The sequence below is a fragment of the Cryptomeria japonica genome, chromosome 10 (genome assembly GCF_030272615.1).
Source record: "Cryptomeria japonica chromosome 10, Sugi_1.0, whole genome shotgun sequence".
In the NCBI taxonomy this organism is placed as follows: Eukaryota; Viridiplantae; Streptophyta; class Pinopsida; order Cupressales; family Cupressaceae; genus Cryptomeria; species Cryptomeria japonica.
In genome coordinates this window covers 96162224-96187806 of record NC_081414.1, presented here as the reverse complement: position 1 = coordinate 96187806, position 25583 = coordinate 96162224, and the positions used below count along the sequence as shown (strand labels likewise).

Genomic DNA, 25583 nt, shown 5'->3' with positions numbered 1-25583 from the left:
GGTCATGCACTTTCATGGGCTTGGAACTTACTCATCTGAGGAGGAAAATAATTCATAGAAGCAACAGGCGGTGTAGTATAGGCAGAGGTTAATTAATAATTTTCTACATCCTAGAAGTATTTGACCTTGTTAAAGTCATTTGGATAAAGTGGGTGGGTTAGCATTGAATCCAGGGGGGTCTTATCACTCTCTACCATCTCTAACTTGGGTTCAACAAGGAAAATCCATAAAAGCTCTTGCCCAACATGAACCTGGCAGAGGTACATGAGTAGGCTGAGTTAATGCACTAAATGGTGGGTCCAAAGTTGCAAACTGTCATTATCATCCAAGATAACAGGCTACTTATCCTTCTTCCTTTGCTAGATAGTTATTGCTGCCCTGTTCTGCTGATTTACTACTCAAGGCTGTATTCTTATCGTTAAAATTTTCCTTATGTGGTACATGTATTTTTTGCAGATTCAGAGCACTTGCATCTCTTTGTATTGCCTTTGCCTTTTAAAGCCAATGATGAGTCTAAGACTTTGGCTAAAAACATGCTGACGTCATTTGATAAAAGGGATCCTATGGTATATATGATCATGGTGTTTCCCCTTATCAAACAAAACATATATCCACTGAGCACTAATTCAAGCATCCTAGACCAAAAAAAGCATATTGAAAATAATGAAGCATAATATTCAATGGATGACTTGAAGATGATAACAAAAATGAATAGTTGATAATGCTAGTAAGTCAAATAGCAAAATCAGAAGTTTTGAAAAGTCATCACAGAAACCCCAAAAGCAGTAGAACTGTAAACAGAATGTATGGAAATTGGAAAACATACCATTTTTTGTTTCCACTTGCTGGGGAAATTATTTTGTTGTTTCTTTCTTCTTCTTCTTCTTTCTTCATTATCTCATCTTTTTCGCGTGCTCTTTGCATAAACTGTTACAACAAAAAGATAAAAAATAATAAGTAATATGAGAGTGTATTCAGACTTTGTCATAAAAGACTACTGTTTGTCATAAAAGTCCAATGGGATTCAAAGTCTGAATATTGACTACGACATCCTCCTGGTTGAAATAATAAGTAATAGGAGGATGTTGTAGTCTAATAGACACAACCTAAGAAGACTGACATTTCAGAAGTGATCACAAAATCATTAGATTATGTTTAATCAAAAAGAATTGCATTTCCTAGCTCTAGGCCATGGTCCGAGTCTTATTAAGCTGGTGCAACCAACTTGATGCCAACAGATTGCCTTTGGGCCACACAATTTCCAGGCTACAACACTGCCTCACATCATAGCCCTGGCACCATTCAAACTTTTATCACCACAAGCCACCAGATATATAATAATCCCAAAAATCTGAGACCATCTGTAAACCATATAATCCATTGTCTGGTCCATGAGAAACAATAAATTAAACAGAGGATAAAAGATGTTTGCAGCAGCAGTAAATTATTTTTGTCAAAATTTAAATTAAGGCATCCAAATCTTTAATCCTAGAATGGCCTGGAATAAGTTGTCTTCAAATGCAACGCAATATTCTCCTGACCAAATCAAAATGCATGAGTTTTTACTGCATGCAACATGGGGTCCAAAAGGTATCTTTGTTATCCAAGCAAACTGTGTGATCTTGGCAACATGGGATCCAAAATAAATTTTTGTAGCTGTCCTAAACTAGTAAGCCCCATTGCCTAGCAAACATACACCCATCTGTCAATGCCTGCGATACATTCGAGAAACCAACCTCCTACATAGCATCACAAAGAAGCTCATATTGTAAAATTGTGTCTTTGAACTTTCCAAAACAGTCATTCTTTGTAGTTGAGAGAGGAAGGGACCTGGACCTGCTCTATATGTAAAATAATATTAATGAGCAACCAAATGGCAAAATCATCCACCCATCAGTACTAGAGCACCTGGCCTCCTCCGAGTCTGCTTGATTTCCTCCATACATATCTCAATCACTGATACTAAATTTTCCAGCCCAGCTTCCTCACTTCGTTTCAATCTTAAGGCATATGAAGGTCTCAGAATTACATTGTTTTACAATCACCTCACAATGTAGACAACAAGTAGCATAAAAGGGGAGGTCATGGATAACCCGAACTTTAAAAGTAACTTCATATTGTTATATGTCATATATTTCTAACAGCCCCACTAGGCCACTTTGCCACAAGGTTATCAGTTCCCTGATGTCCGATGGACCACAGCTTTATTGACTTGTTTTTTTTATGTTTGAGGGTGAGGTTTTTAACTTTTTTACTTCAAAAAAAAACTCAAAATTAAGGAGAAAACAAGGGCAACAAAGTAAGTCTCCAAGCTGAGAATCCAGAACAAAACTTCTCTTAAGTCAAAATTGAAGTTCAAAAGTGCTCAGCTACTCCAACAACCAAAATGGAAAAGTAGATTAATTTAGCTGCTAACCTCTCAGGAAGCTGCGAAAAATGTAATTGTCCTGCTACAAAAATGCTTCAACAATTAAAACGCCTTGAAAATATGGGTGCTCCGGCTGCAACATATATCTGTTTTTAGGCTGATTTGCACCAAAACTGAACCTTTCAATTGGCAAAATGAGGAATGAGAAAAAAGAGAGGGAGAGGCAGTGTTAGGATATGAGTTTCATTTTGTAGGCATAGGTGAGGTCCTAATAGAATTTCTGATGGTCACGCAGCAGTTAGTGCAATTAATTACTAACCCTTTGGTATCTGATTAATCATACACTTGTACTGTAATGATAACTTTGTACTGTAATGATAACTTTGACTTATCCTTATTTCCAGATGAGTGCAAGCTTAACTTGAAGAAGCTTTTACTTTTAAAAATTTGTTTTATTGCTTTGGTGCTTTCTTGTTTTATTCCTAAACTTGGGCCCATGGACTTCTTATTAGGACGGAAGCATCTTAATTTTGAATGTGCAAACAAAAAAAGAATTTTTTTATTAAGAAATTTTCCAATACGAAAGATGTTGCAATTTAAATAGTGTATGATTTAATTCATCCTGTGTGATGAGAAAGCATTCTTTATTCTACTATGGTATCACACTTATGCAAGAATTAGTTTCAATTCTGTCCACATCCACCCTGAGAAATTTTAGAATCCACCAGCAGACCCAGAACGGTCAACAAAGTCAGAAATTAGAATCACCACCAGTTTTTTTATGCAAATGGAATCCTAAAAATCAGGAGTCTGACTGCCAATCAGCTCCACAATCTGCTATTACATGTAGTTTTCGTAGGGATGAATTTAGGAGTTGAGTGTTCTGCTTTGAACTGCTGTTTCAAAGTAGTCAATTTAGGAGTTGAATAAGGTGATGATTTTCAGTGTAACTGTTGATTGCTCTCCGTAGTCCATGTAGGAGGTAATTTAGGAGTTAATTCTTCAGTTTATCAGTTCTAACTGGTTCCTTGGTAGTCTACGCAGGAAGGTCTTTAAGCTTTGGTTACTAAATAAAAAGGGATGCCTGTTAATTTAGCAGTCAGTTTTTGGAAAAGATGTAATTTTCTGATTTTAAATAATGAATAAAGATTTTCATAAAAGTGTTTTCAAGGTGTCTGCGGTCCTGTTATGTTTGTTCTGTTTTTTCCTCTGTTATACAGGGTAGGTGATTACTAATCTTGCTGGTTCTGAGAAAACAATCTGCATTAGTTTGGTACCAGACCACGAAAAAAGATCTTTTGAGGGGGAAAATGTGCTAAAGTGTGCCCAAGTTAAAGAGTAGATGCAGCTATTTATTTGATGATTGATTATGCATGATAGTGTAAGAATTAGCTTGCAGGTGTCTTCTGAATTTGTATTAATTTCTTAGAAGACATGTGTTGGTGTCTGTTTTATCATCTACCAAACATTAGGATAGGATACCCGAAGGTATTCTATCCTCTACTGACAAATCACTACTGATTCCAAGGTCTATATGTGCGAACAAGCGACTTTAGTGGAATAGCTTCTTGGGTAGTGTATGCTGAAATTTCAAGGGGGACTTACGTTTGACAAGTATTTTTGAACTGCTGGACTTAGTTGGATTTAGCAATTTAGGCTCTTCTTTTTGGGGGGGGGGGAATTTTCTGGGATTTAGACTTTCAAAAGAAAGGGAAAAAGGGATAGAGTTCAAGAAGGCTAATCTAATCCTACGAATTCTGGAGACAGTATCAACTGGGTGCTCTCGAGAAACCAAACCTTGCGTCGCCACACTAGAGACAACTACACAAGGCCGGTGCAATCTTCAATGGGTTGTGCTTATGATCGAGATGTTGGGATGCACAGGGGATGGGCTCAGACTAACTTTGCACGGTGAGATGGGAAATCATCCATACACCAAAGTATGAGCGGAGATACACCATCAATTGACACTTATCAAATCCTTCATTCGAATTAACAACAATGAAAGCAAATCTAAGTTAATTTTAACTAAGTGTTGAGGCAATTGAAACCATGCAAATCATTCAATTAATAGAGATTACAACAGTGCACATGCAATATATTATCTGGAAATGACCTTAAGCAACAATACATCAAAAACCTCACACTTTTCAAATGAGAGGAGGCAACCTTATATAGTTTCTCAAAAATAAATGAATGGCCAAGATCAAACAGTGATCAAGGGCCAAGATTGAAAGTCCTAAACCCTAATTAGGGTTTCCCAAAATATTATCAGTTCAAACAAATGAAAGAGTGACAAGTGGCGCGCCTGCTAATTTCATTGAGGTGAGTGGCCACTTTCCTCTTTTAGAGATTCAACGTATCTGGACACAATGAGCTTGACCTCCTCCATGGTGACACTTGGCAAACTGCCAATCTCGAAGTCAATGAGGTCCACATCGTCGGCGCATGTGGCAAGGATGCCTTCGCACTCCACTGCTTGGGTGAGGAAGTTGTCATCGATGGAGAGGAAGTTTGCAATCTTCGAAAGATCGCCTTTGTCAATCATCCCTGAATCCCGGAAGAAGCTCGTCTGAATCCTGGCTCTCAGTTCTCTGCTTGTAAATGCTTCTCCCTTAGGCTTTCCTTCTTCCAGATTTCTGACGCCACACGGAATACCTTGCCCAAGATCTCTCTAACACTTGCCTCTATCTCAAAACACTTGGTCTTGGATTTCTTCAGAACCTCAATCCAAGTGACCAGAGCATAGTACCACGTGTCGAAGTCGTACCTGTCTCCTGTCTGTATGATGCCTGCATCCACTAAGCTACTCTTTGACATGCCTCGGATAACCTTCAGGTGAGGGAGTATTTCATTCTGAATTTCATCCACTTCTTCCCAATTGGATGCTAGATCCTGGATACAATCAATCAACAAAGAAGTTGCCTCATGTGCCGATACTAAGTTTTCTACCAGGGTGTCAGCACACACTGAAGCGTCTAAAATCCATTCCTTTCCTTGAGTGTATGAACCCTTCATATCATCATAGTCCTTCATTGATCCAAGTAGCTGGGACTTCATGGTTGAGCGGGCTGGTAAGATGGAGAACATACTTCTTCCACTGTTGGTTCTCTTCTTCCACTTTCTTCCTCTTTTCCTTTCATGAGCCAGCCTCGTCTTTAGAACATTGCAGGAGTCATCAAAATATTGGATCTCTTGGTCCTAGGTAGGCTTACCCATCTCTATGGTGGTAACCTTGTAATCATCTGTGGTGACATTGTCCCTAGTCTTCCCTTCTTTGGGCACCGCTATCTAGACTGTCCTGAATCCGGCACTATCTCTCTGAATCAGGGAAAACTTCCTAGCGGGTTTGGGCGGTTTAGCTATAGCAGGTTCATTCACCTTCTCTAGGAATGTTGCGGTGACCTCCTCGGTTGAGTGGGCCTCCTTGGGAACGTTGGCCTTTATCCTTGCTCTCAGCCAATCCGAAATGGTTGATTGTTCTACAGTGTTCCGATCAAACTCATCATCTGCCTCTCCTGGGTTCGCTGGTATGCCATCCAAGAAGATTGTAGGTGCTTCAATTTGCCCCCTGTCTGGACTTCGGAAGACCTTTTCAGCCACTTCCTCAACTGGCTAGGAAAGCACTCTTACTTCATCATCAATCACACAGATGTTCATCTCTTGCTCCCCAATTGCACTCTGATCAGGCGCAATGGAAGCAGCACTTAGGATGGAGTGACTTTCGCAGGATTCTCTTCTCTCACCTACAGCCCTTTTCCCTGTGACCTTTGTGGAGCTTCCACCCAACTCCTTCCTCTTTCGAGACCCAACACTTTCTGGATTTCGAGCATCACCAGCGGAGGTACAAAGGTCGATGGACAGAGTATCATCTACTCCCATTAATTCATAAGTCAAAGTCATACCTTTGGCCTTCAACTGTTTTGTCTTTTCAGAAGCCCACCACCTTGAGTACTCAACCACCGACCTCATGAGGTCTACTAGATCCGATTTCTCTCCCTCTATCCAATCTATTAAGACTAAGGGTTCATTCTTCATCTTTTCAAAGCCAGGCTGCTGCTGCTGAAGTTCTAGGCTTTCTTCTACCTGATTAGCAACTCTAAATACTTCCGTTGCTCTCACCATACTCAAAGGAATTCTTGACCAGAACCTCTTTCGATCTCGAAACTATTGGCTGCATTAGCCCAGTAGTCTTCTAGATCCAATCTGTGCTCAAACATTGTCCCTTCGATCTTCTTTATCCTATGGAATGGATCGAAATCCTTTCTTGCTTTGTATTGATAGAAGGGATACCAGGCCAGTTCTTTCTCAGCGGTGGCTGCAGCCTGTGATGATGGACATGTTTCCAGCCCATTACCAATTGTAAGTGAGGACGTCCCTGCCTTCTTCTGCTTATCCCTTTGAATCACTATATACCCCTCCAATTGTCTCACAACCTCGAGCAACACCACTTGGTTGGTAGGGTAAGCTGGAAGCTTGTATGGAGGCCCAGAGAATCCCTGAATTCGGAGGTAAGTGAACTTTGGATATTGGATGTACCAACACCCGAACCGACCGATGAAGTCCATAGACTCTTGAGAGAGCCTCTGGTGCAGGCCACCTTGAAGTGTCCGGGTAATGTGCATCAGGAAGGTATCATTCACCCTTTTGAAATGGAACTTCTCCTCCATGTGGAGCTGTGGATAGCAATCATATACTGGAAATTGGTTCTCCTTGTTCCCAACTTCTCCTCTACAAGTGAGACCTCTGTACCTATAGGTCCTGGCCAAAGAATAAAACAAGTAAGAACCCATGAAGAAAGTCCTATTCGCCTCTAGGTTCCTTAGCTGGTTGTCTAGGTTGTCGCTGATCATCCGGGCCCAGTCTATCATTTTTACTCCATTGATTATTTCATTAATGAAATAATACATCCAAGGTTCGAATGGAGCTCCCTGAGGATTTCCTATTATTCTATTGAGCAAGACAATCATGTCCCGAATGTCCTCCTTGAAGTATGCTCGCACTAGGCTCTTTCTCTGGAGTTTGGAGGCGCCCTTCCTCGGCTTGTCTAGCCAGGAATGGTTAACTATGGCATCATATTCCTCTAGGTGGTCGTGGTACAAACTATTAGCTTCATCCTTTGTCATATATACTGCGTTGTGGTACTCAGGGATCCTGAAGGCCTCTCTGATGGCCTCATCGCTAACACTCGCCAACACTCTTCCATCAGGTGCAACAATATCCTTACTGATGGGGTTGTAGTGTTTGGCACATTTGACTACTAGTTCATTGCACTGCATGGTGGGGAGGAAGCCGGCAGCGTGCACGATACCACTCTTCATCATTTTTTGCGCAATGGTGGTAGGCACAAGGTTGTCCAGACCAAACATTCGCTTCTTAAACTCCCTCAAATTGATGTGTCCGAGGTTGGTGAAGCTGATGTTCTTCCACTTTGAAGTCATCCTCGACTCTGGAGGAGCATCTTTGTCTACCTGGAATTTCATAATGTATAAGGCCTGCAGGCAAACAATGGGAATTTTGAAGTTAGAAAAATATTTGCAAAGTTTTGAAAGTAACGGGGCTGCGAAATGGCTAAGTGTTGGAAAATTTTCCATTTTTTATTCTCATACTTAACCATAAAAATCGAATTTTCACCTTAAAACCCTCAGTCTTAAGGTTGGTTGTGGTTACCACCAAGTGTCAAAACTTTCAAAAAATTTCATACTTAGCCAAAAAAAATGATTTTCTTCCTCCAAAATTTTCGAAAAAATCATTTATTAAATTCTGGAAAATATTCAGAAAAATCATAATTTTAATTTCACCTCTGACTTGGATAGAAGTAAGGCTAGAATTTTCTCCGAAATATTCAGAAAATTCAGAAAAGTTTGGATGATTCTTCCTCGTACTAGTTGCCTTTCTCCAAAAATCTGTAAACCTTTCGCCAAAAAATATTATCCAACTTCCAGCAATATCTAGAATTTTCTCCAGATGATCTTCAAATTGACATACCTTACTAAGCTCTCCTTAGTAACTTTGAACTTCTTGGTGTAATAATGAAGTTGATAATGAAGTATTTGTAGACAAGGTTAAATCTTCAAGTAAAACCCCTAAAATCATCCAACTCATACTTCTAATTTTTAAAAAAACTTTCCATTTTGATTTAAGTGTGAAGATATTCATAAATTCTCCAATATTCTCTTTTCAAAAAAAAACTTTCCATTTTTGAATTACTATCTCAATAATTTTCCAATATTCCTTCAATATTCTCTTTTTCCAGGAAAAAAAAAAAACTTTCCATTTTGGATTTGTTCTGAGGATTTTTTATAATCCTTAGATATTTTCTTCATTTTAGATTTAATTTTGAAATCTCTGTGGATTTTGTGACATCATGTTGACTTTGTTTGACCTTCCATGTGTAGGCGGACCTTTAATGGGTTGTTTTCATCTTGGGCGGACTTTAGGAAGGACTCCATCAAGGCGAACTTTGAAGGTTTGAGGCATAGGGCGGACTTCAAGCAAGTCCTTCATGGCCTAGGCAGACTTTGGTGGCTTCTCCACCTTGGGCGGACATCTAGCGCCTCTCCTCATTGGGCGGACTTTGGAGAGTGCTCCCACATGCTTGGGCGGACTTTGGTCACTCCTCCTCCTTAGCCTCCAACCTTGGCGGACTTTAAACTTGGCACCTCCTACCTTGCTCTCTTACTTTGGCGGACTTGGGAGAGGGCTCCATCATGACCTCCATCTGGCATGGCGGACTTTGGCTAAGGCACCTTCATGGCCTCCATTGTTGATGTTATTTGGCTAAGGCATTGGGGCGGACTTTGAAGTTAGCTCCCACATGACCCCTTTAGCCTTGTTGGACTTTAGACTTGGCACCCACATGACCCCTTTAGCCCTCGGGCGGACTTTGGAAGGCTCCCCTCATAGCTCTCTTCAAGGCAAAATTTTGGTAAGGCATGGGGCGGACTTCAGGCTTAGCTCCCACATGACCCCTTTAGCCTTGGCAGACTTTGAGGTGTGCTCCTTCATGGCCTCCATCAAGGTGAAAATTTAGCTAAGGCATTGGGGCGGACTTTGAAGGTCCCTCTTCATGACTCTCCTAAGGCATGGCGGACTTTGGCCTTAGCTCCCACATGACCTCTCTAGGGTGTGGCGGACTTTAGGCATCCCTCCTCTTGCTTGGGTGGACTTTGGTGGTGCTGGCCATCATGGCCTCTTCAACACATGGCGGACTTCTGGCTTAGCACCAATGTGACCCCCAAAGGCATGGCGGACTTTGAGGTGAGCACCCATGTGACCTCCCCAAACATGGCGAACTTCAGGGTGAGCACCCACACAGCCTTCTAAGGCATGGTGGACTTCAGGCAAGGCTCCTTCATGGCCTCTCTTGCATCGTGGTGGGGTTTGAACCTGCAAAAATACTTCAAAACCCTTGTTAGCCAAACTTAGAATAATTTTCAGAGAAATTTCAAAATTTCACAGTTTAGTCTAATTTAATTGGATTAACTTGAAATTTGAAATCCATGCTTAGGTGGATCATCTAAGGCATCACGCCCCCTAAAATCTAGGGATTTGGCTTTTTAGGTCAAAACTTGGATTTTTGGAGTTTTGGTCGAAGTTGGTCAGTGGTGCAAGTGTAAACCCTAGGTTTGCATCCCGAAAAAGTAAAAAGCCTAAAATCTAGGGATTTAGCTTTTTTAGGTCAAAACTTGGAATTTTCGAGTTCCGGTCAAAGCTGGTCAGTGGTGCAAGTGTAAACCCTAGGTTTGCATCCCGAAAAAGCAAAAAGCAGACATCCCTAAAAAGTAGGAAAAACTTTCTAAAAATAGCCATACCGAGGATCGGGCTAAAAATGCCAAAAACGAAACTTCCTAAAAAATAGGAGAAAGCAAAAAAAGCAAATTGTCCAAATTCGTCCAAATTGATTGCGATCTTCGTCCCTTGGCCTTTCTAAGCACTCTGGTGGTGTTCACACTTCGACATCACATAACTTGCAAAAACTAACTTTCAATCGTCAGGGCCTGAAATGCTCTGAACTGGACAAGGCTTGGTGAAACTGCAGCAAAAGGTCACAGGACACTAACAAAACCCTAGAAAGCAGGAAAAATCAGAGGGTCCCCAGTAGCAATGGAGCGATGTGTGAAAAAGGTCACAACAAGATGGAGAATAGTAAAAATAATGTTTGTATATAGATCATTCATTTAGAATGCAATAGGCAAATAGATCTGCAACTCTCTTTTGGGGGTTGAAGAAAATAAAAATAAAAAATTATGGAGTTATATTATGATGTGAAAAAGAGAATAATTAGATTGGAAGAGAGAGTAAGACAAAGGCAGAGACAAAAGCAAACCAAAGACCAACAAAAGGAGCTGAATCAATTAGAGTTTGAGTTGGAGGAGTTATGGTGTATGGTAGAAGACAACGAAGCATGAGACAATAAATAGCCAAAGAGAAAGAAATCTACATCAAAGACACTGAAAAATTGTGAGAAGGTGAAAAGAACGGTAAAAATAAATATTCACTTTGTGGGCACAAGCCATTCTCAAAGAGGAAAGTCATTGAGTCAAGAATTATACAAGGAGTGGAACTGTTAGAACAGGGTTGGATAGAATCCCTTGAAGATTTGGCAGAAATATTAATGGATAAAAGACCTTTGAATGAGATCTTCCAAGAGTCGCAGAAAGTAACTGAAAGTGATGAAGATGCAGAAATAGTTGAGTTTGATGGTGCTGTTGAATTGTGTTACCCCGAAGAAGTGGAAGGCATTGAAGATTACAATGCAGAAAGAGAAGAGTTAAGAGACTGCAATGAGAAAGAATGCAGCCTATCACAAGAGGAGGCCCAAATTGTTGTAGCAGTGGAAGCAGTCCACGTTGGAAAGGAAGTTGCAGCAAAGATGCAGATCTTTGAAAGCCCCATATGTGATGAAGATTTATCGGTTTTAAAGAACACAACTTGGCAAAAGCAGTTAGAAGAATATCTAAAGGATTCCATAAGTGAGGAAAATGAAATAAAAACTCATCACTTCCCTGAGGAAGGAACAAGGATGATGGAGGCGGAGAGTAAAGATATGTACAGTTATGGTATACAGGACAATGTCCAAAAGGATTTGTCTTGTGAACAACATTACATTGAGCTAAAAGAAGAAGACCGCCTCACAAAATATGAAATGGAAGGCATGCCTAAATGGCAGAATGCAAAAGAGGAGAAAGCACCTGTGGGAGACTTTTATTCCTTTAACTTTATTTCTGTTTTAAAAGATTTATGTGCAAGTGATACAGATGGTGTAAAAAGCAATGATGATTTTTAATGGAGGAGAACTCATGTGCCTTCAAGGAGCTGAGAAAAGAGAAAGAAGACCAATGGGCAAAGAAGGAGGATCTCTATTCCAACAAGTGGTTGGAAGCAAAAAAAGAAAAAATGTGATGATTTGAAGAGATATTTAATCTGGTGGAAGGGAACACTGTGGCTTGGTTTTTCGGGTCAGAATGATGGTTCTTGTATTTTGGTAATGTCAGTCGTACAATTTCATAGTTCCGATGCTTACATGTTAACATATTAGTATATACGATAAACAATAAATAAATCAAATTCATTATGGTGATTGCCACCGGACACACCCCTTCATGTTAACGGGTTGGGGTTAAAACGATTTATAATAAATCACGATCAATCAAGCAAGTGATTTGTTTGTTAAACGTGTTGTGATATTATGAGTGGTATGTAGGGAGAGATGTGTCTTCCCACGTGGGAAGACACATCTCTTCTCTACGTACCACTCATAATATCACATATATATTACTTGCATACAATAAGGAGAGGAATACCGAAATTGATAAGTGTTGTGCTTCCTTTCCATTTGCACTACTGCAGTTCAAATTTAATTCCAGACTATATCTTCATCTCTTCTATCCTCTTGATCACAGAATTTAAATAAACTTAACATGGTATCAGAGCTAAGTTAAGGAAGATCAAATTAAATTCTGTAACGATCATATAGACATTGACCCGGCTCTTAGTAGATCACATTCCTATAATCCTAATGGCAACCGGAGTTAGGTTTGAAGATCGACTAGATGGAGCATCAAATTTTGTATCTTGGAAATTCAGGATCATGCTTGTTTTGAAAGAAAATAAAATTGACTCCCATGTCAAAAGTGAAATTCCTGAACCCTCTGATGATACGGAGAAAATTCAGTGGAGCAAGGACAGTGAGAAGCCTCTTAAGATAATTGTGGATTCAATAAGAGACCACATTGTGCCAGTTATTTCTAAATATGAGACAGCTTTTTAGATGTTCAAAGCCCTAGCTAACATTTATGAAATCAACAACATTAGCAGGGCTCTCACCTTGAAGAATCAACTACACCATATAAAGATGAATAAAGGAGAGACAGTTACATCCTATTTCTTGAGGATCACTGAGCTTAGGGATCAACTATCCACTATTGGACATCTAGTAGACAACAAAAAAATTGCTATGATGGCCCTAAATGGACTTCCTACCTCATGGGAATCGTTCATTCAAGAAATCAGTGCTCGTTCTAAATTTCCTAAGTTTGATAGATTGAAGTGATTGCATTCAAGAGGAATCTCGGCTTGTCACAAGAGGAATAAAACAAAACAATGGTAACGAGGACATTCAAGTTCTAAACTCTAATTCCCACAAGAAAGGAAAGAAGAAGAACTTTAAGAGAAAAAGGGACAACGACTCAAATGGAAAGAGGTCTTCAAAGAAGAAGAGAGACATTTCTGAAGTACAATGTTTTAGATGTGACCAATATGCACACTATGCAATGAAGTGTCTAGAGAGGATCAAGCAACAGGCTTCAATAGTAGAAGTTAAGAAAGGGAGTGATTCTGAGAGACTAGTCTTCTACTCAGCCCTCTCTAGTAAAGTCACCTCCAATTCCAACACATGGGTGATTGACAGCGGAGCATCTCGACACATCATTGGATTTCGTGAGCACCTAGATACACTTGTGGAAAATTCAAATGAAGAAGTGACAATTGGTGATAACTCAAATTATCCAGTTATGGGAATAGGAACCTGCAATATCAACCTAAACTCAGGAAAATCCCTACAGCTGACTGGAGTTCTATTTGTACCCGGTATAAAGAGAAACCTTGTCTCAGTTTCTGCACTTGAAGATAAGGGTTACAGATTAACCTTTATGGAAGGAAAGGTACTTGCTTGGCCAAAGAACTCCACCATCAAGAAAGCCCACTCCACCTCAAGCCTTGATTCATGAGACTCCAGATTCGAATGAACTTTGGCACAAAATATTAGTGCACCTTCATTTCCATGCCCTACCTAAGATAGAGAAGATGGTGATTGGCTTACCCAAGCTAAGTCACAGTTCTGAAGGAGCATGCAAGGGGTGTGCCTTGGGAAAGAATACTAAAGGGTCTTTCAATTCTAGCAACAGTAAATCCAAAAATGTATTAGAATTAGTTCATTCTGATTTATGTGGACCCATGTCTGTACCCTCCTTAGGAGGATTTTTACATTATGTAATATTTGTAGATGATTATTCTAGGAAGACCTGGATATATTTTCTGAGGTACAAAGAGTCTAAAGAAATCCTTTCTAAATTTAAGGAATTCAAAGCTCTTGCAGAAAACATGACAGGTAAGAAAATCATAACCTTAAGAACAGACAATGGGGGGGAATACACTTCTAATATGTTTAAAGATTATTGTATAAATGCTGGGATTAAGAGGGAGTGAACTGTACCTTATAACCCACAACAAAATGGGGTAGCTGAAAGAAAGAATAGGACTATAGTAGAAGCTGCTAGGGCTATGTTGTTTGACCAAAATATAGAAACCTCATCTTGGGCTGAAGCATCTAGGACAGTTGTGTACATTCAAAATAGATGTCCTCATTCTCTTCTTGATAATAAAACCCCTGAAGAAACCTTTACAGGTAACAAACCTGACATAAGTCATCTCGGGATCTTTGGGTGTCTAGTCTATATTCATGTTCCCAAAGAAAAGAGATCAAAATTAGAACCTTCTGGAAAGAAAGGGGTATTTGTTGGGTACAGTGAAACCTCTAAGGCCTACAGAGTATACATACCTGGACAAAGGCAAATTGAACTAAGCAGAGATGTCATCTTTGAAGAAGACATACCATTCAAGAGGTCCAAAAGCTCTAATGAATTAGAACACCAAGATCCTCCTACAAACATGGATGAGGATCCCACCGCTAAGATTCAGAGGGAGACCCCTGAAAACGTTGAGCATGAAGTTCAAGACTTACCTTTGGAAGAACATTATCCCAAAACTAGGAAGAGACCGCTTTGGGCTAAAAAGATGCTTCAAGAAGCTAAAAATTATGTTGCTCCAAAGGGGACCTTCAGATAAAGTAAGAGACCTAATCTATTTTCCAGTTATGCTGCCTTGATGAGTGAGACCATTGATGCAGAACCTTCTTGTGTTGGAGATGCTCTCAATCATCAAGTTTGGAAAGATCCTATGTTAGAAGAGTATCAGTCAATTCTGAAAAATGATGTCTGGGATATTGTGCCTAGCCTAAAGGCAAATCTGTGGTATCTTCTAAATGGCTCTTCAAAATCAAACATGCAGCAGATGGCAGCATTGAGAAGCACAAAGCAAGGTTTGTTGCCAGAGGTTTCTCACAGAAAGAAGGTAATGACTATGAAGAGACATTTGCTCTTGTTGCCAGATACACTTCTGTCTGAGCAGTTTTGGCTATTGTAGCATCTAAAGGATGGAAAGTCCATCAAATGGATGTTAAGACTGCTTTTCTGAATGGTAAGATTGAAGAAGAAGTTTATTTGGAACAACCTGAAGGTTTTGTGATTCATAAGGCTGAATCACATGTCTGTAGATTAAAAAAATCCCTATATGGACTTAAACAAGCCCCCAAAGCATGGTATGAAAGAATTGATCACTATCTCTTGGAATTAGGGTTTTCCAAGAATGAAGCAAATCCAAATCTCTACTACAAAGTAAGAAATGGTGAATTATTAATTCTTATTCTTTATGTTGATGATTTACTAGTCACAGGAGAGGATAATCGTATTTCTCGGTGTAAGAAAGAATTAACCTCTGAGTTTGATATGAAGGATTTAGGAATTCTTCACTACTTTCTTGGATTGGAAGTTTGGCAGCAGGCAAATGGTATAATCCTTAATCAAGGAAAATACACCATTGATATACTCAAGAGATTTGGAATGATGGATTGTAGAACCATGACCACACCTATGGAGACAAATCTACACAAGCTAAAGGAAGCAGCTACAGAATCAGAGTTTGCAGATCCTACTCTCTACAGACAGATTATATATGTTATGTTGTTAATACACTAAGTCAATTCATGTGTGAACCTAGGGAAATACATCTTGTTGCTGCAAAGCATATTCTGAGATATCTTCGAAGAACTATTGGTTTTGGTCTTAAATATAAACATGTAGACCTTGACCTACATGGATTCACTGATTCTGATTGGGCTGGAAGCATAGTTGACAGGAAAAGCACATCAAGATGTTGCTTTAGTTTAGGATCAGGAATGATCTCATGGATATGTAGAAAACAGTCTTCAGTTGCTCAGAGTTCTATAGAAGCTTAATACATTGCAACCTCCATGGGAGCAAGAGAAGCAATATGGCTTTGGAAATTGCTTGCAGGACTGTTTGGTCAGCCCTTAAATCCTACTGTCATCTATTGTGACAATCAGAGTTGCATCAAGCTTTCAATGAATCCAGTATTTCATGACAGGTCTAAACACATTGAGATTCCTTATCACTATGTTCGAGATATGGTGGAAAGGAATGTGGTCCTTAATTATACTAGTACAGGTGATCAGATTGCAGACATTCTTACCAAGCCTCTCTTTGGGATCAAGATTGAACACTTTAGAGATAAACTTGGTATGGTTGAAAATGTTATTTAATTTAGAGATAGTCTCATTTATTCTGATATACTAATATATTTAAGATGTTTAATGTGTAAACTCTTTTATTTGTCATGTGTGTGACTCCATGACTTCATGGGCCCCCTGTGAACATTATTGAAGGGTGACGACTTTTCAATAATGAACACTTGTTTCAAATTGATATTGTAAGGTGGCGATTTTACAATTATCAATTTATCTATCTTGATGGATATCATGTGACTTGATATCTGTGGACATGTCATGATAGTATATATCTCTGAGACATTATGGTAGATATCAGTCGGTTGGTATCATTAAATAAACCATAATTATGATAGAGATCTTCATGGTGAATATTATGGACATAATATTCGTGGACATGCCATGAATCATTATCAGTATGGTAGGCATCATGTGACTTGATGCCAGTGCACATACCTTACTTGATAACTATGAGTTATGGTGAGTATCATGAGACTTGATATTCAATGTTGAACCATATCTCTAAATATCACTATGGTGTGATATCTCTTCTCTTCACAATCAATGGATGAATTGTGATGTTTTCTCTAACATGAAATATGTGCTCCCTAGCTAAGGAGGAGTGTTAATTCTGGTAACGTCAGTCGTACAATTTCATAATTCCGATGCTTACATGTTAACATATTAGTATATACGATAAACAATAAATAAATCAAATTCATTATGGTGATTGCCACCGAACACACCCCTTCATGTTAACGGGCTGGGGTTAAAACGATTTATAATAAATCGCGATCAGTCAAGCAAGCGATTTGTTTGTTAAACGTGCTGTGATATTATGAGTGGTACGTAGGGAGAGATGTGTCTTCCCACGTGGGAAGACATATCTCTTCTCTACGTACCCTCTCATTCACATATATATTACTTGCATACAATAAGGAGAAGAATACCGAAATTGATAAGTGTTGTGCTTCCTTTCCATTTGCACTACTGCAGTTCAAATTAAATTGCAGACTATATCTCCATCTCTTCTATCCTCTTGATCACAGAATTTAAATAAACTTAACAGTTCTATCATCTATTCCAAACTCTTTTCTGGATATTTGATGCAGTAGCATCATGAGACAAAAGGCAATTCTACATCGCCAAAAAAAAAATGTAATAGTTATGTTGTTAAGATTTTTAGTGTTTTAATTGTTCAGGTGTATTCATGTAATTGGGCTCTGAACCAGGAGGTTCAAAATTCTAAAAGAAGGGCAGAATGATACAAATGGAATCCTAAAAATCAGGAATTTGACTGCCAATCAGCCCCACAATCTGCTATTACTTATAGTCTTCGTAGGAATGAATTTAGGAGTTGAGTGTTCTGCTTTGAACTGCTGTTGCAAAGTAGTCAATTTAGGAATTGAATTAGGTGATGATTTTCCGTGTAACTGCTGATTGCTCTCCGTAGTCCATTTAGGAAGTAATTTAGGAGTTAATTCTAGGAGTTAATTCTTCTGTTTATCAGTTCTAACTGGTTGCTTGGTACTCTACATAGGAAGGCCTTTAAGCTTTGGTTACTGAATAAAAAGGGATGGCTGTTAATTTAGCAGACAGTTTTTGGAAGAGATGTAATTTTCTGATTTTAAATAATGAATGAGGATTTTCAGAAAAGTGTTTTCAAGGTGTCTGCAGTCCTGTTATGTTTGTGCTGTTCTTTCCTCTGTTATACAGGGCAGGTGTTTACTAATCTTGCAGGTTCTGAGAAAAAAAATCTGCATCATTTTTCCAAAGCCGAACTCCAGAGACTTCAGGATGGTACATAGACCCTAGGGTAATGACAAATAATCTTTTTGAGCACTTTCTTTCATCAAAATTCAAACCAGTCATTGATTAATCAGAATCAAAAGGTAATGTTTACCTCAGATAAAATAAAATCTTTTCTATTTCGTTTGCAAATCAGTTGGCTTTATTTCTTTGTTGTTTTGTGTCATAATGGCCTCAAGCACCATAATTCCTACTGATTTGTGGTTGAAAATTTAAAATTACTACCCAGACGAATCCTATACAGAGAACTTCTTACAGGGCAAAGGACTCTAACCTATCTCAAAGTACGCAAAGCTTAAATGACAGGAAGATAAGACAAAGTCCACGTGGTTCAACCGCACAGACGAAGCACGAGGACTGATTACCATTGCCATTTTTGCAAATTTTAAGTTACACCTGGATATGATGAATTAACTAAAGCTGCATCAGAAGAAGCATGAAGACCTATTTGGCATTCAGAATGAAATATATTCATTCCAATTGGAAACCAGCATATTACACTCGAAGCTGGCTACTTGCCTCTGAGAAGGAAGCATATTTTGAAGTTTAGGCAACGTTGATTTCAACTTGAATACTGTACAATCAATGAGAGAGGCATAAGCAATATTCACTGTACTTGCAAGATTAGATGAACATTTTCTGTGTTTGCATATTCTGCACACAATGTTGTTGGAGCAAATCATGTAGAACCTACTCTTGATGCTTTTTGTGTACAGCTAACACATGGAAAAGATAAGTTGGTACAAATTGGAGCTATTGACCCTATAGTTTCCAAGAAAAAAGCTTTGATCACAAAACAAAACAACAGCTCCAATCTATTCCGAAGCTAAGCAAAAGCTTCGAAGAACCCAAGACAAGCACAGACACTTATTCTTTGTCTATCAAAACAAGTCTCTCTGAGCCTGCTCCCACTGGGGCAAAAAAGGTCATTTGGACATTCACAACTGGAAGATGGAAGTTGTCAATCTGCCATGAAGATGTATCATATTTAGTAGGAATCTCCTCTATACTCTACTTCTGATGTTAAAGATCATGACATTTCTGTTACAGCAAGTTATATTCATGCAAAGAAGACCCATATGCAAAGAAGGCCCATAATTATGAAGAGGTTATAGATTCAGGTTGAAGGAATCAGTATACCTTGGGGATGAATCCCTGAGGACTTTGGACCATTCCCTACAATGGGGAAGCTCCAATGTGGTGAGACGGGGACATTATGTCCCCCCACGTCTAGGCCACCACAGACAGCTGCTCTGACCCCTGAGAGACATCCGCCTCTAGGGGGTATGGCAGGACATCCCCAAAATGATAGGGGGCATCCAAATGTCCCTTATGTATCCCAAAGCCAATAGAATATCCCCTAGAGGCATTAAGAAAGAAACAAGCATTTGAAAAATACAAAAATGAGAAAAAAAAAAAAAGTAATAAATCCTAACCAAAAACCTAAAAGGAGGCCTCTAAAAAGACTATAAATGCCTTAACCCATGCTCTGCTGCAATCAACAAATGACAAGATCAGGAAGAGGAAGAGGACCAGCACCAATTCCTTGACATATGTTCCCGTTTCCAAACTCCAATTGATGATTCATCTTCCCATTTTCAGGTTTTACTTCAAAGTCCAAACCAAATAGCTTCTTTTTTTTCTTTCCATAAATCCTAAATATCAAACAAAATACTGCTAAATGGGATTGCAACTTCTGTGTATCTGTTATTTTTGTGCCTTGTGCAATCTGAAATAAGAAAAACTGAAGAAAAATCCTTGTCTTTGTATGACTGGTGATTGTTTTTTATCTTTGGATGCAAAGGGGAGAAATCCCTGTTTTTAAATGACTAAGATTGTTTATAAATTTTTGATGCAATGGGTCAATCAAAAAATGACTTTACAGTCTTAGATAATTCAAAAAAGGATTGTGAATTCTGTGTATCATCTACTTCTGCACCTAGTAAGACTTTAAGTAAGAAAAATAGCAGGAAAATCTTTGTGTTTGTACATATAGTAGGGCTTATCAAATAATGTGCTAGGAGTCTAAGATAACTCAAATAAGACTTGTGACTTTTGTGTATCCTCTACTTCTACAACTCATGTGACCTTAAGTTAGAAAAACACAAGGAATATACTTGTGTTTGTACACTGTAGCATGTACAACTAATAATTGTTTTTTCTTTTTTAGTTCAATTTGGCTAATTGAATAATGTCTTAGGAGTCTTAGATAACTCAAACAAGGAGTGCAACTTTTGTGTATCCTCTGCTTCTAAAGTTTTGTGCGACTTGAAGTAAGAAAAAACAGAAAGAAAATCCTTAAGTCCTTCTTTTATGTAGTAAACAGTAAGTTTTACTTTATTTTTGCAATGTGTATGAGTTCTTTTAGCTTAAGTGACAATAAGCAGGGCTTAATATGTTGAGGAATCCTAAAATTGCCCTTCCAAGATGTTGAAAAAGTTTGCCAGTAATTCAGGGGGAACTTGCCTATGGAAATATCACTTTTAAAGACCTATGCTGCAGCAACATTAAAAAGTGTATGCACACCTCCTACACATCATTATTAAAAGGGTTGGAATATGTGGTGATCATACATTCCAAGGAGGATAGAAAGAAAGAAGGAAAGAAAAGAAATTGTATTAATGTCCACAAACAACCAAGAATAGGTCAAGGGTAGTGAAACATACATCAGGAGTAGACATGTTGAAAGTGTTTACTGGTGACATCTCCATTGTTTCTACCATAGTTGAACTACTCGCCAAAGCCCGAAAAAAAAACTCGGTGAAAACTTGAAAAAAACTCGGCAAAAAACATGAGAACTTAAAAAATTGCTTAAATTTAATTAGAAATGCATTTTTTTTGCAAAATTCAATGAGGAGATGCATCCAATGAGTCAATAAATGAGAACACAAAATAAAAAAGCTGAGTCTAGATATATTTAATTGATTTAAATGCAAAGTGACTACAAAATCACATCCTCATGAGGAATGTTGATGTCTAGAAGCAAAATAGTAAATAGTTTTTGTAAAACTACAAGTAAATACATCAATACAATTACATCTTCCTCTTCCCAGCTCTAGTAAAAACTAGGAAGAGGTAGAACTCGAGGGTCTAGTCCTAGATATCTGCTGAGGCTGTGCCTCCTCGCTCGGTATGACTAGCTCAGGTTGTGGCTCGACCTCCATCCTAGATGTAGCTCTGCCTCTAGCTGCTCCTGGCATTGGCAATGACTCCTCATCATCCTCATCCTCCTTAATGTCATCCAGTGTGAATCCAAATCCACCCCCCTCCTCCTCCATAGCTTGCCTCTCAAAATCATAGATGTCATCCTCAGTAAACAATGGAGGTTGCTCATGCGATGTCCAATCACTGTAGGGATCTATATCATCCAAATCAATTGGACCAGCTGGTGCTTCCTCTACCTTCCTTATGCACAACCGAAGATTATATTGCACAAAAACAAGGTCATTGAGGCGTTTTTGAGCTAACTTGCTCCTCTTCTTCGTGTGGATGGCCTCGAACAAGCTCCAATTGCACTCACAATTAAATGAACTACAAGGCTGACATAAGATTTTGAGGGCAAATTTTTTGAGATTTGGGGTATTTCCATCCCAAAATTGCCACCAAGCATCTGCAAAATAAAATATTGAAAAGTTAGAAAGCAAAGTGAAAAGTGATAACATAATTTATCAAATTATCAATTACTTTAGACTCCAAAATTCAAATGGCAAATATTATACCTGGGGTTTGAGTTGTTCTTCCTCTCCTTGCTAGCTCTGAAGAGAATAGCTTACCCCTTGCTTCCTCATAATTTTGGAGTTCGGCCACAACGAGGTCTCTCACCTCAACCTCAGGTATCATCCTCTGAATGCATGTAGTGAGGCCCTCCATGACCTCTCCATTAGGATCTGAGTAAGAATCCCTGAACTTAAAACGAGGGTTGAGGTAGTACCTTGCTGCATGAATGGATTGGTAGAGCTAATTGTTCCACCTCTTATCAATAATTTCCCAAATGGGATCAAATTTGAGTCTATCCCCCTTTAAGTAATTTTTGATAAACTCCTTGGCCCTATCCATGGCCTCATAAACATACCCCATTGGGGTTTGATCCCCATCTACCAAGCGGAGAACTCTAACCAAGGGCTCCGACACCTACAATTGAAAAATACAAATTACAAAAAGAATAATTATTGAAGTTACAAATTAATAATGAGAGACTTGAATCAAGAATAATTAAATATTCAAGTTTTGAAGTTACCTTCACAATCTCTACAACTCTTTGTGCAAATAGGTTGTCAAAGACTATGCATGCAACACCCTCTCCTTTAGGCTTCTTTGAATAAGGTGAGTCTAGCCATGCTTGACTCACAAACATTTGTTTTAAAGCCGTCAATGCACCAAGAATGCTTTGCAACGTCAAGAAAATCATTGCAAACCTTGTGACACCCGCTCTTACCAAATCTCTCCCTTGAGTGTGCTCTCTCATCAAGCGAAGAACCCAAGGGTGATTGTAAATATATTTTGTGATCCTCCTTGCATCTTCTACAACAGGTGTCACCCAATCAAGTTTTCCTATGTCCTCCAAAAGAAGGTCAAAGACGTGCTGCACAAGGTGTCCAGAAAAGAGTTGGGTACCTATCTTGGAGGATTCTACCTACTCCCACATATGTTGTTGCATTATCCGTGATTATTTGCACCACATTCTCAACTCCCACCTCCATGACAACTTGCTCCAGCATTACAGCCAAAGTTTCAGCATTTTTCAGCTTGTTGGAGGCATCCACCGATTTAAAAAACACCGCATTGTCCTTGCAAGCAACCAAAAAATTAATTATGGTGCAGTTTTTGCCATTTGTCCACCCATCGGAAAGAATAGTGCAGCCATATTTTCTCCATTCTTCTCTTTGGTCCTCCACTTGTTTTGCCCTATCAACCGCATTTGCAAGCAACCTACAAGGACAAAGTGAAATTAGGTCTTAGTACACAATTTTGATTTAATAAACAAGAAAAACATTTAAAAATGAAATTAAGTGGACTTTTTACTAACCTCCCACCCAAGTCCTTGCAAGAAGGGGCCTTGTATCCTTTTCTTGAAACTGTCAATGCAGTAACCAAATTGAGCCAATAAGGATTGTCTGCCACATTGAATGGAATGTTGTTGAAGTACCAAAAATCGGCACATGCAATGTCTGTTTTCTCATGCACCTTCCTATTCCATCCAATTGCCTCTAATGATGGTTGTGCTCCAAGTGTCTTCCTAGGTATAAAATGATTACCTATAGACTATGGCATTGATGGTGATGCAATAGGTGTTCTACTAGAAGAAGCAAAAGTGGTGGCCGAGGTGGTGCTATGTTTGCGGATACATGGGCCACGATGAGAGCCTACTATGCTCTGAAGTGCTTCTTCTTCTTCTTCTTCAAGGTCAATTGAAGCACCTTGAGATTCAACTATGGCTACTCTTTCTCTTCCTTGGCCGCAAGTATGGCATTAACATCTCTTTTTATTTCTTCTGTGGCCCCAGGACATTCCCTAACATCACGTTTCTCGATGCCTGCAAGGTGGTATTTGAGGCAGTTTATGCCTCCATGGAATACTCTTTCACATTTAATGCATATCACCAACCCAAGTTCCGATCCTTCAAAGGCATACTTCCAAGCCCTATCTCTAGCACCTTTAGGATGGGTGCCTACATATCCAGATGGGCATGCATCTACTGACGAGGTAGACCCTGAAACTGAAACTGAAGTTGAACCACCTATATTTGCCATTATAAATTAATGGTAACTATTAACCTACACATACAAAATGAAAAGACAAAGTTAATATTTTAGTTAAAAAAATTAGCAAACTATCTAAATTAGTTTATTAAATAATTTTAGAAATCATTGAAAATTAAAAAAATTAAAAAACTGTTAGGGTTTGAATTTTTTTGAAAAACTAGAGATTCTTGAAAAAACAATTAAAAAATCAACAAAATTTGTCAAAAATGATGTTAAATCTTGTTCATATGACTCTAAATCAATTTTGACTACTTCGGAATGATTTTCTATTCATCTAGATGCAACAAAAAATAAATAAAATGTTTTTAAAAAACATAGGAAAAAAATCTAAAAACCTATCTGGGAATCTGATTTTGCTTTAAAAACCACCTCAAATCCGGTTATAATTGACAAGAATTGATGGAAATCAGATTGGAAATGCTTGGGAGGGCGTTTTTCCCCTTAGCAGCAAATTAAAAAACACAAAATGATGAAATGAACACTTTTTTTGACGTTTTCGGCATATAGTGCAGCACAGGGGAGTTTTTAATATGGACTCACCAAGTTTTTGACAAAAACTCAGCAAGTTTTCGGCGAGTTTTTGTCAAAAAGTCGGCAAGTCAATGGCGTAAATACTCACGAGTTTTTAGAAACTCCCCGAGTTTTCTGCTAGTAGTCCAACTATGACTTTCTACCACCATAACACCAACACCTTCTTCGAGGACTACTACTACTAGCACATGACATGCACAAGTTCCTATCTTTTCATCAAATTCAATAGAGCCTAAGGGGAAACCTAGAACAGCAGGATCAACTCCATGCCTAGTGGTAGATATGGACCAAAGATGAGTAAGATGATTGCTTTCTCTCCTTATTTTTAAGGATGCCCTGTCTGAGGTTGTATGAGCAAAACCTCTATATGTGGCACCAAGGAAGACAAAATTGAGGAATGCTGTCTAAAATCAGAACTATTCCAAGATAAATCTACTAATGAAGGAAATTAAGGCTACATGGGTCTAACATGGATGGGTGGAAAAACATCAAAAATAACCATGGTAATGTTAATATGATTATGGATTGAAAATAGCGGGAAACTTAAAAATTAGTTCCACAAAACAGTAAAAGTTGCAATTTATCATTTATATAAATAATTTGACAATCAACTGATCCAAAAATACATATTACATAATTATTCATCAGGTTTACAATACAAAGTATAATGGTTAATCTAACTTCATGTCCTTGCATACTCATCACTGGAGCTACTAGACTCATCTAGCTCCAACAACTAAATGCCAACCAACTCTATATCTGCAACCTTATCCTCATCAATTTGCATTGCCTCCTCTAGCTACATCCCACCTTATTGCTAGAATCTCCTTATACTCAATCATCTTGACATCCATTAGATGTAAGTTACCATGTACAAGCACAAGCTTCTTTGTTCTCCTACAGGCAAGTTAATTCCTCTTGATAGAGTGGATAACATTGTATATAGACCAGCTCATAAAAACAACAAAGGAACTTCAAACCTATCATAAGGGTCAAATAGCTAGCGTGCATATTAGTAATGGAGATCCACATAACTGCCAACAACCCACTCAATTCTCCTTGACCAAAGTCTCTCTATCTATCTTCATTAAACTCAAGTAGCCCCTTAGTTTGGCAAACTTGTCCGCCGATAATCAATGTGACCTCTTATGTACTATACATCTTCTTAATGGCCTTGATGAAGCCACATCTTATGTACTATGACATCAATGGGAGAACTCTACCACACTTTTACACATACGACTTTAGG

General features: G+C 38.7%; 2 protein-coding genes across 3 annotated transcripts in view; both read right to left on the bottom strand.

The window, feature by feature from the left end:
• Positions 1-25583, bottom strand: part of LOC131052601 (uncharacterized) — a 90344-nt gene that overhangs the window by 54237 nt on the left and 10524 nt on the right. For both annotated transcript variants that reach the window (XM_057987190.2, XM_057987189.2), the window contains exon 2: positions 827-927. In XM_057987190.2, the coding sequence (XP_057843173.1) occupies positions 827-927 (101 nt within the window). The remainder of the gene's footprint in view (positions 1-826; positions 928-25583) is intronic.
• LOC131052600 (uncharacterized) lies at positions 20948-23811 on the bottom strand. Its single transcript, XM_057987188.2, has 4 exons — positions 23068-23811; positions 22279-22970; positions 21761-22172; positions 20948-21651 (listed from the first exon to the last, which is right to left on the bottom strand). Exons 3-4 carry the CDS (start codon positions 21909-21911, stop codon positions 21107-21109), a joined length of 696 nt encoding a protein of 231 aa, XP_057843171.2. The 5' UTR covers positions 21912-22172; positions 22279-22970; positions 23068-23811; the 3' UTR covers positions 20948-21106.

Excerpts from the sequence above, each read along its gene's own strand:
- LOC131052600 (XM_057987188.2), bottom strand. The coding sequence starts at position 21,911 with ATGGAGGGCCTCACTACATGCATTCAGAGGATGATACCTGAGGTTGAG. Across the intron at positions 21,652-21,760 it reads AAGAACAACTCAAACCCCAG|ATGCTTGGTGGCAATTTTGG; the intron begins GTATAATATTTG and ends TTTATTTTGCAG.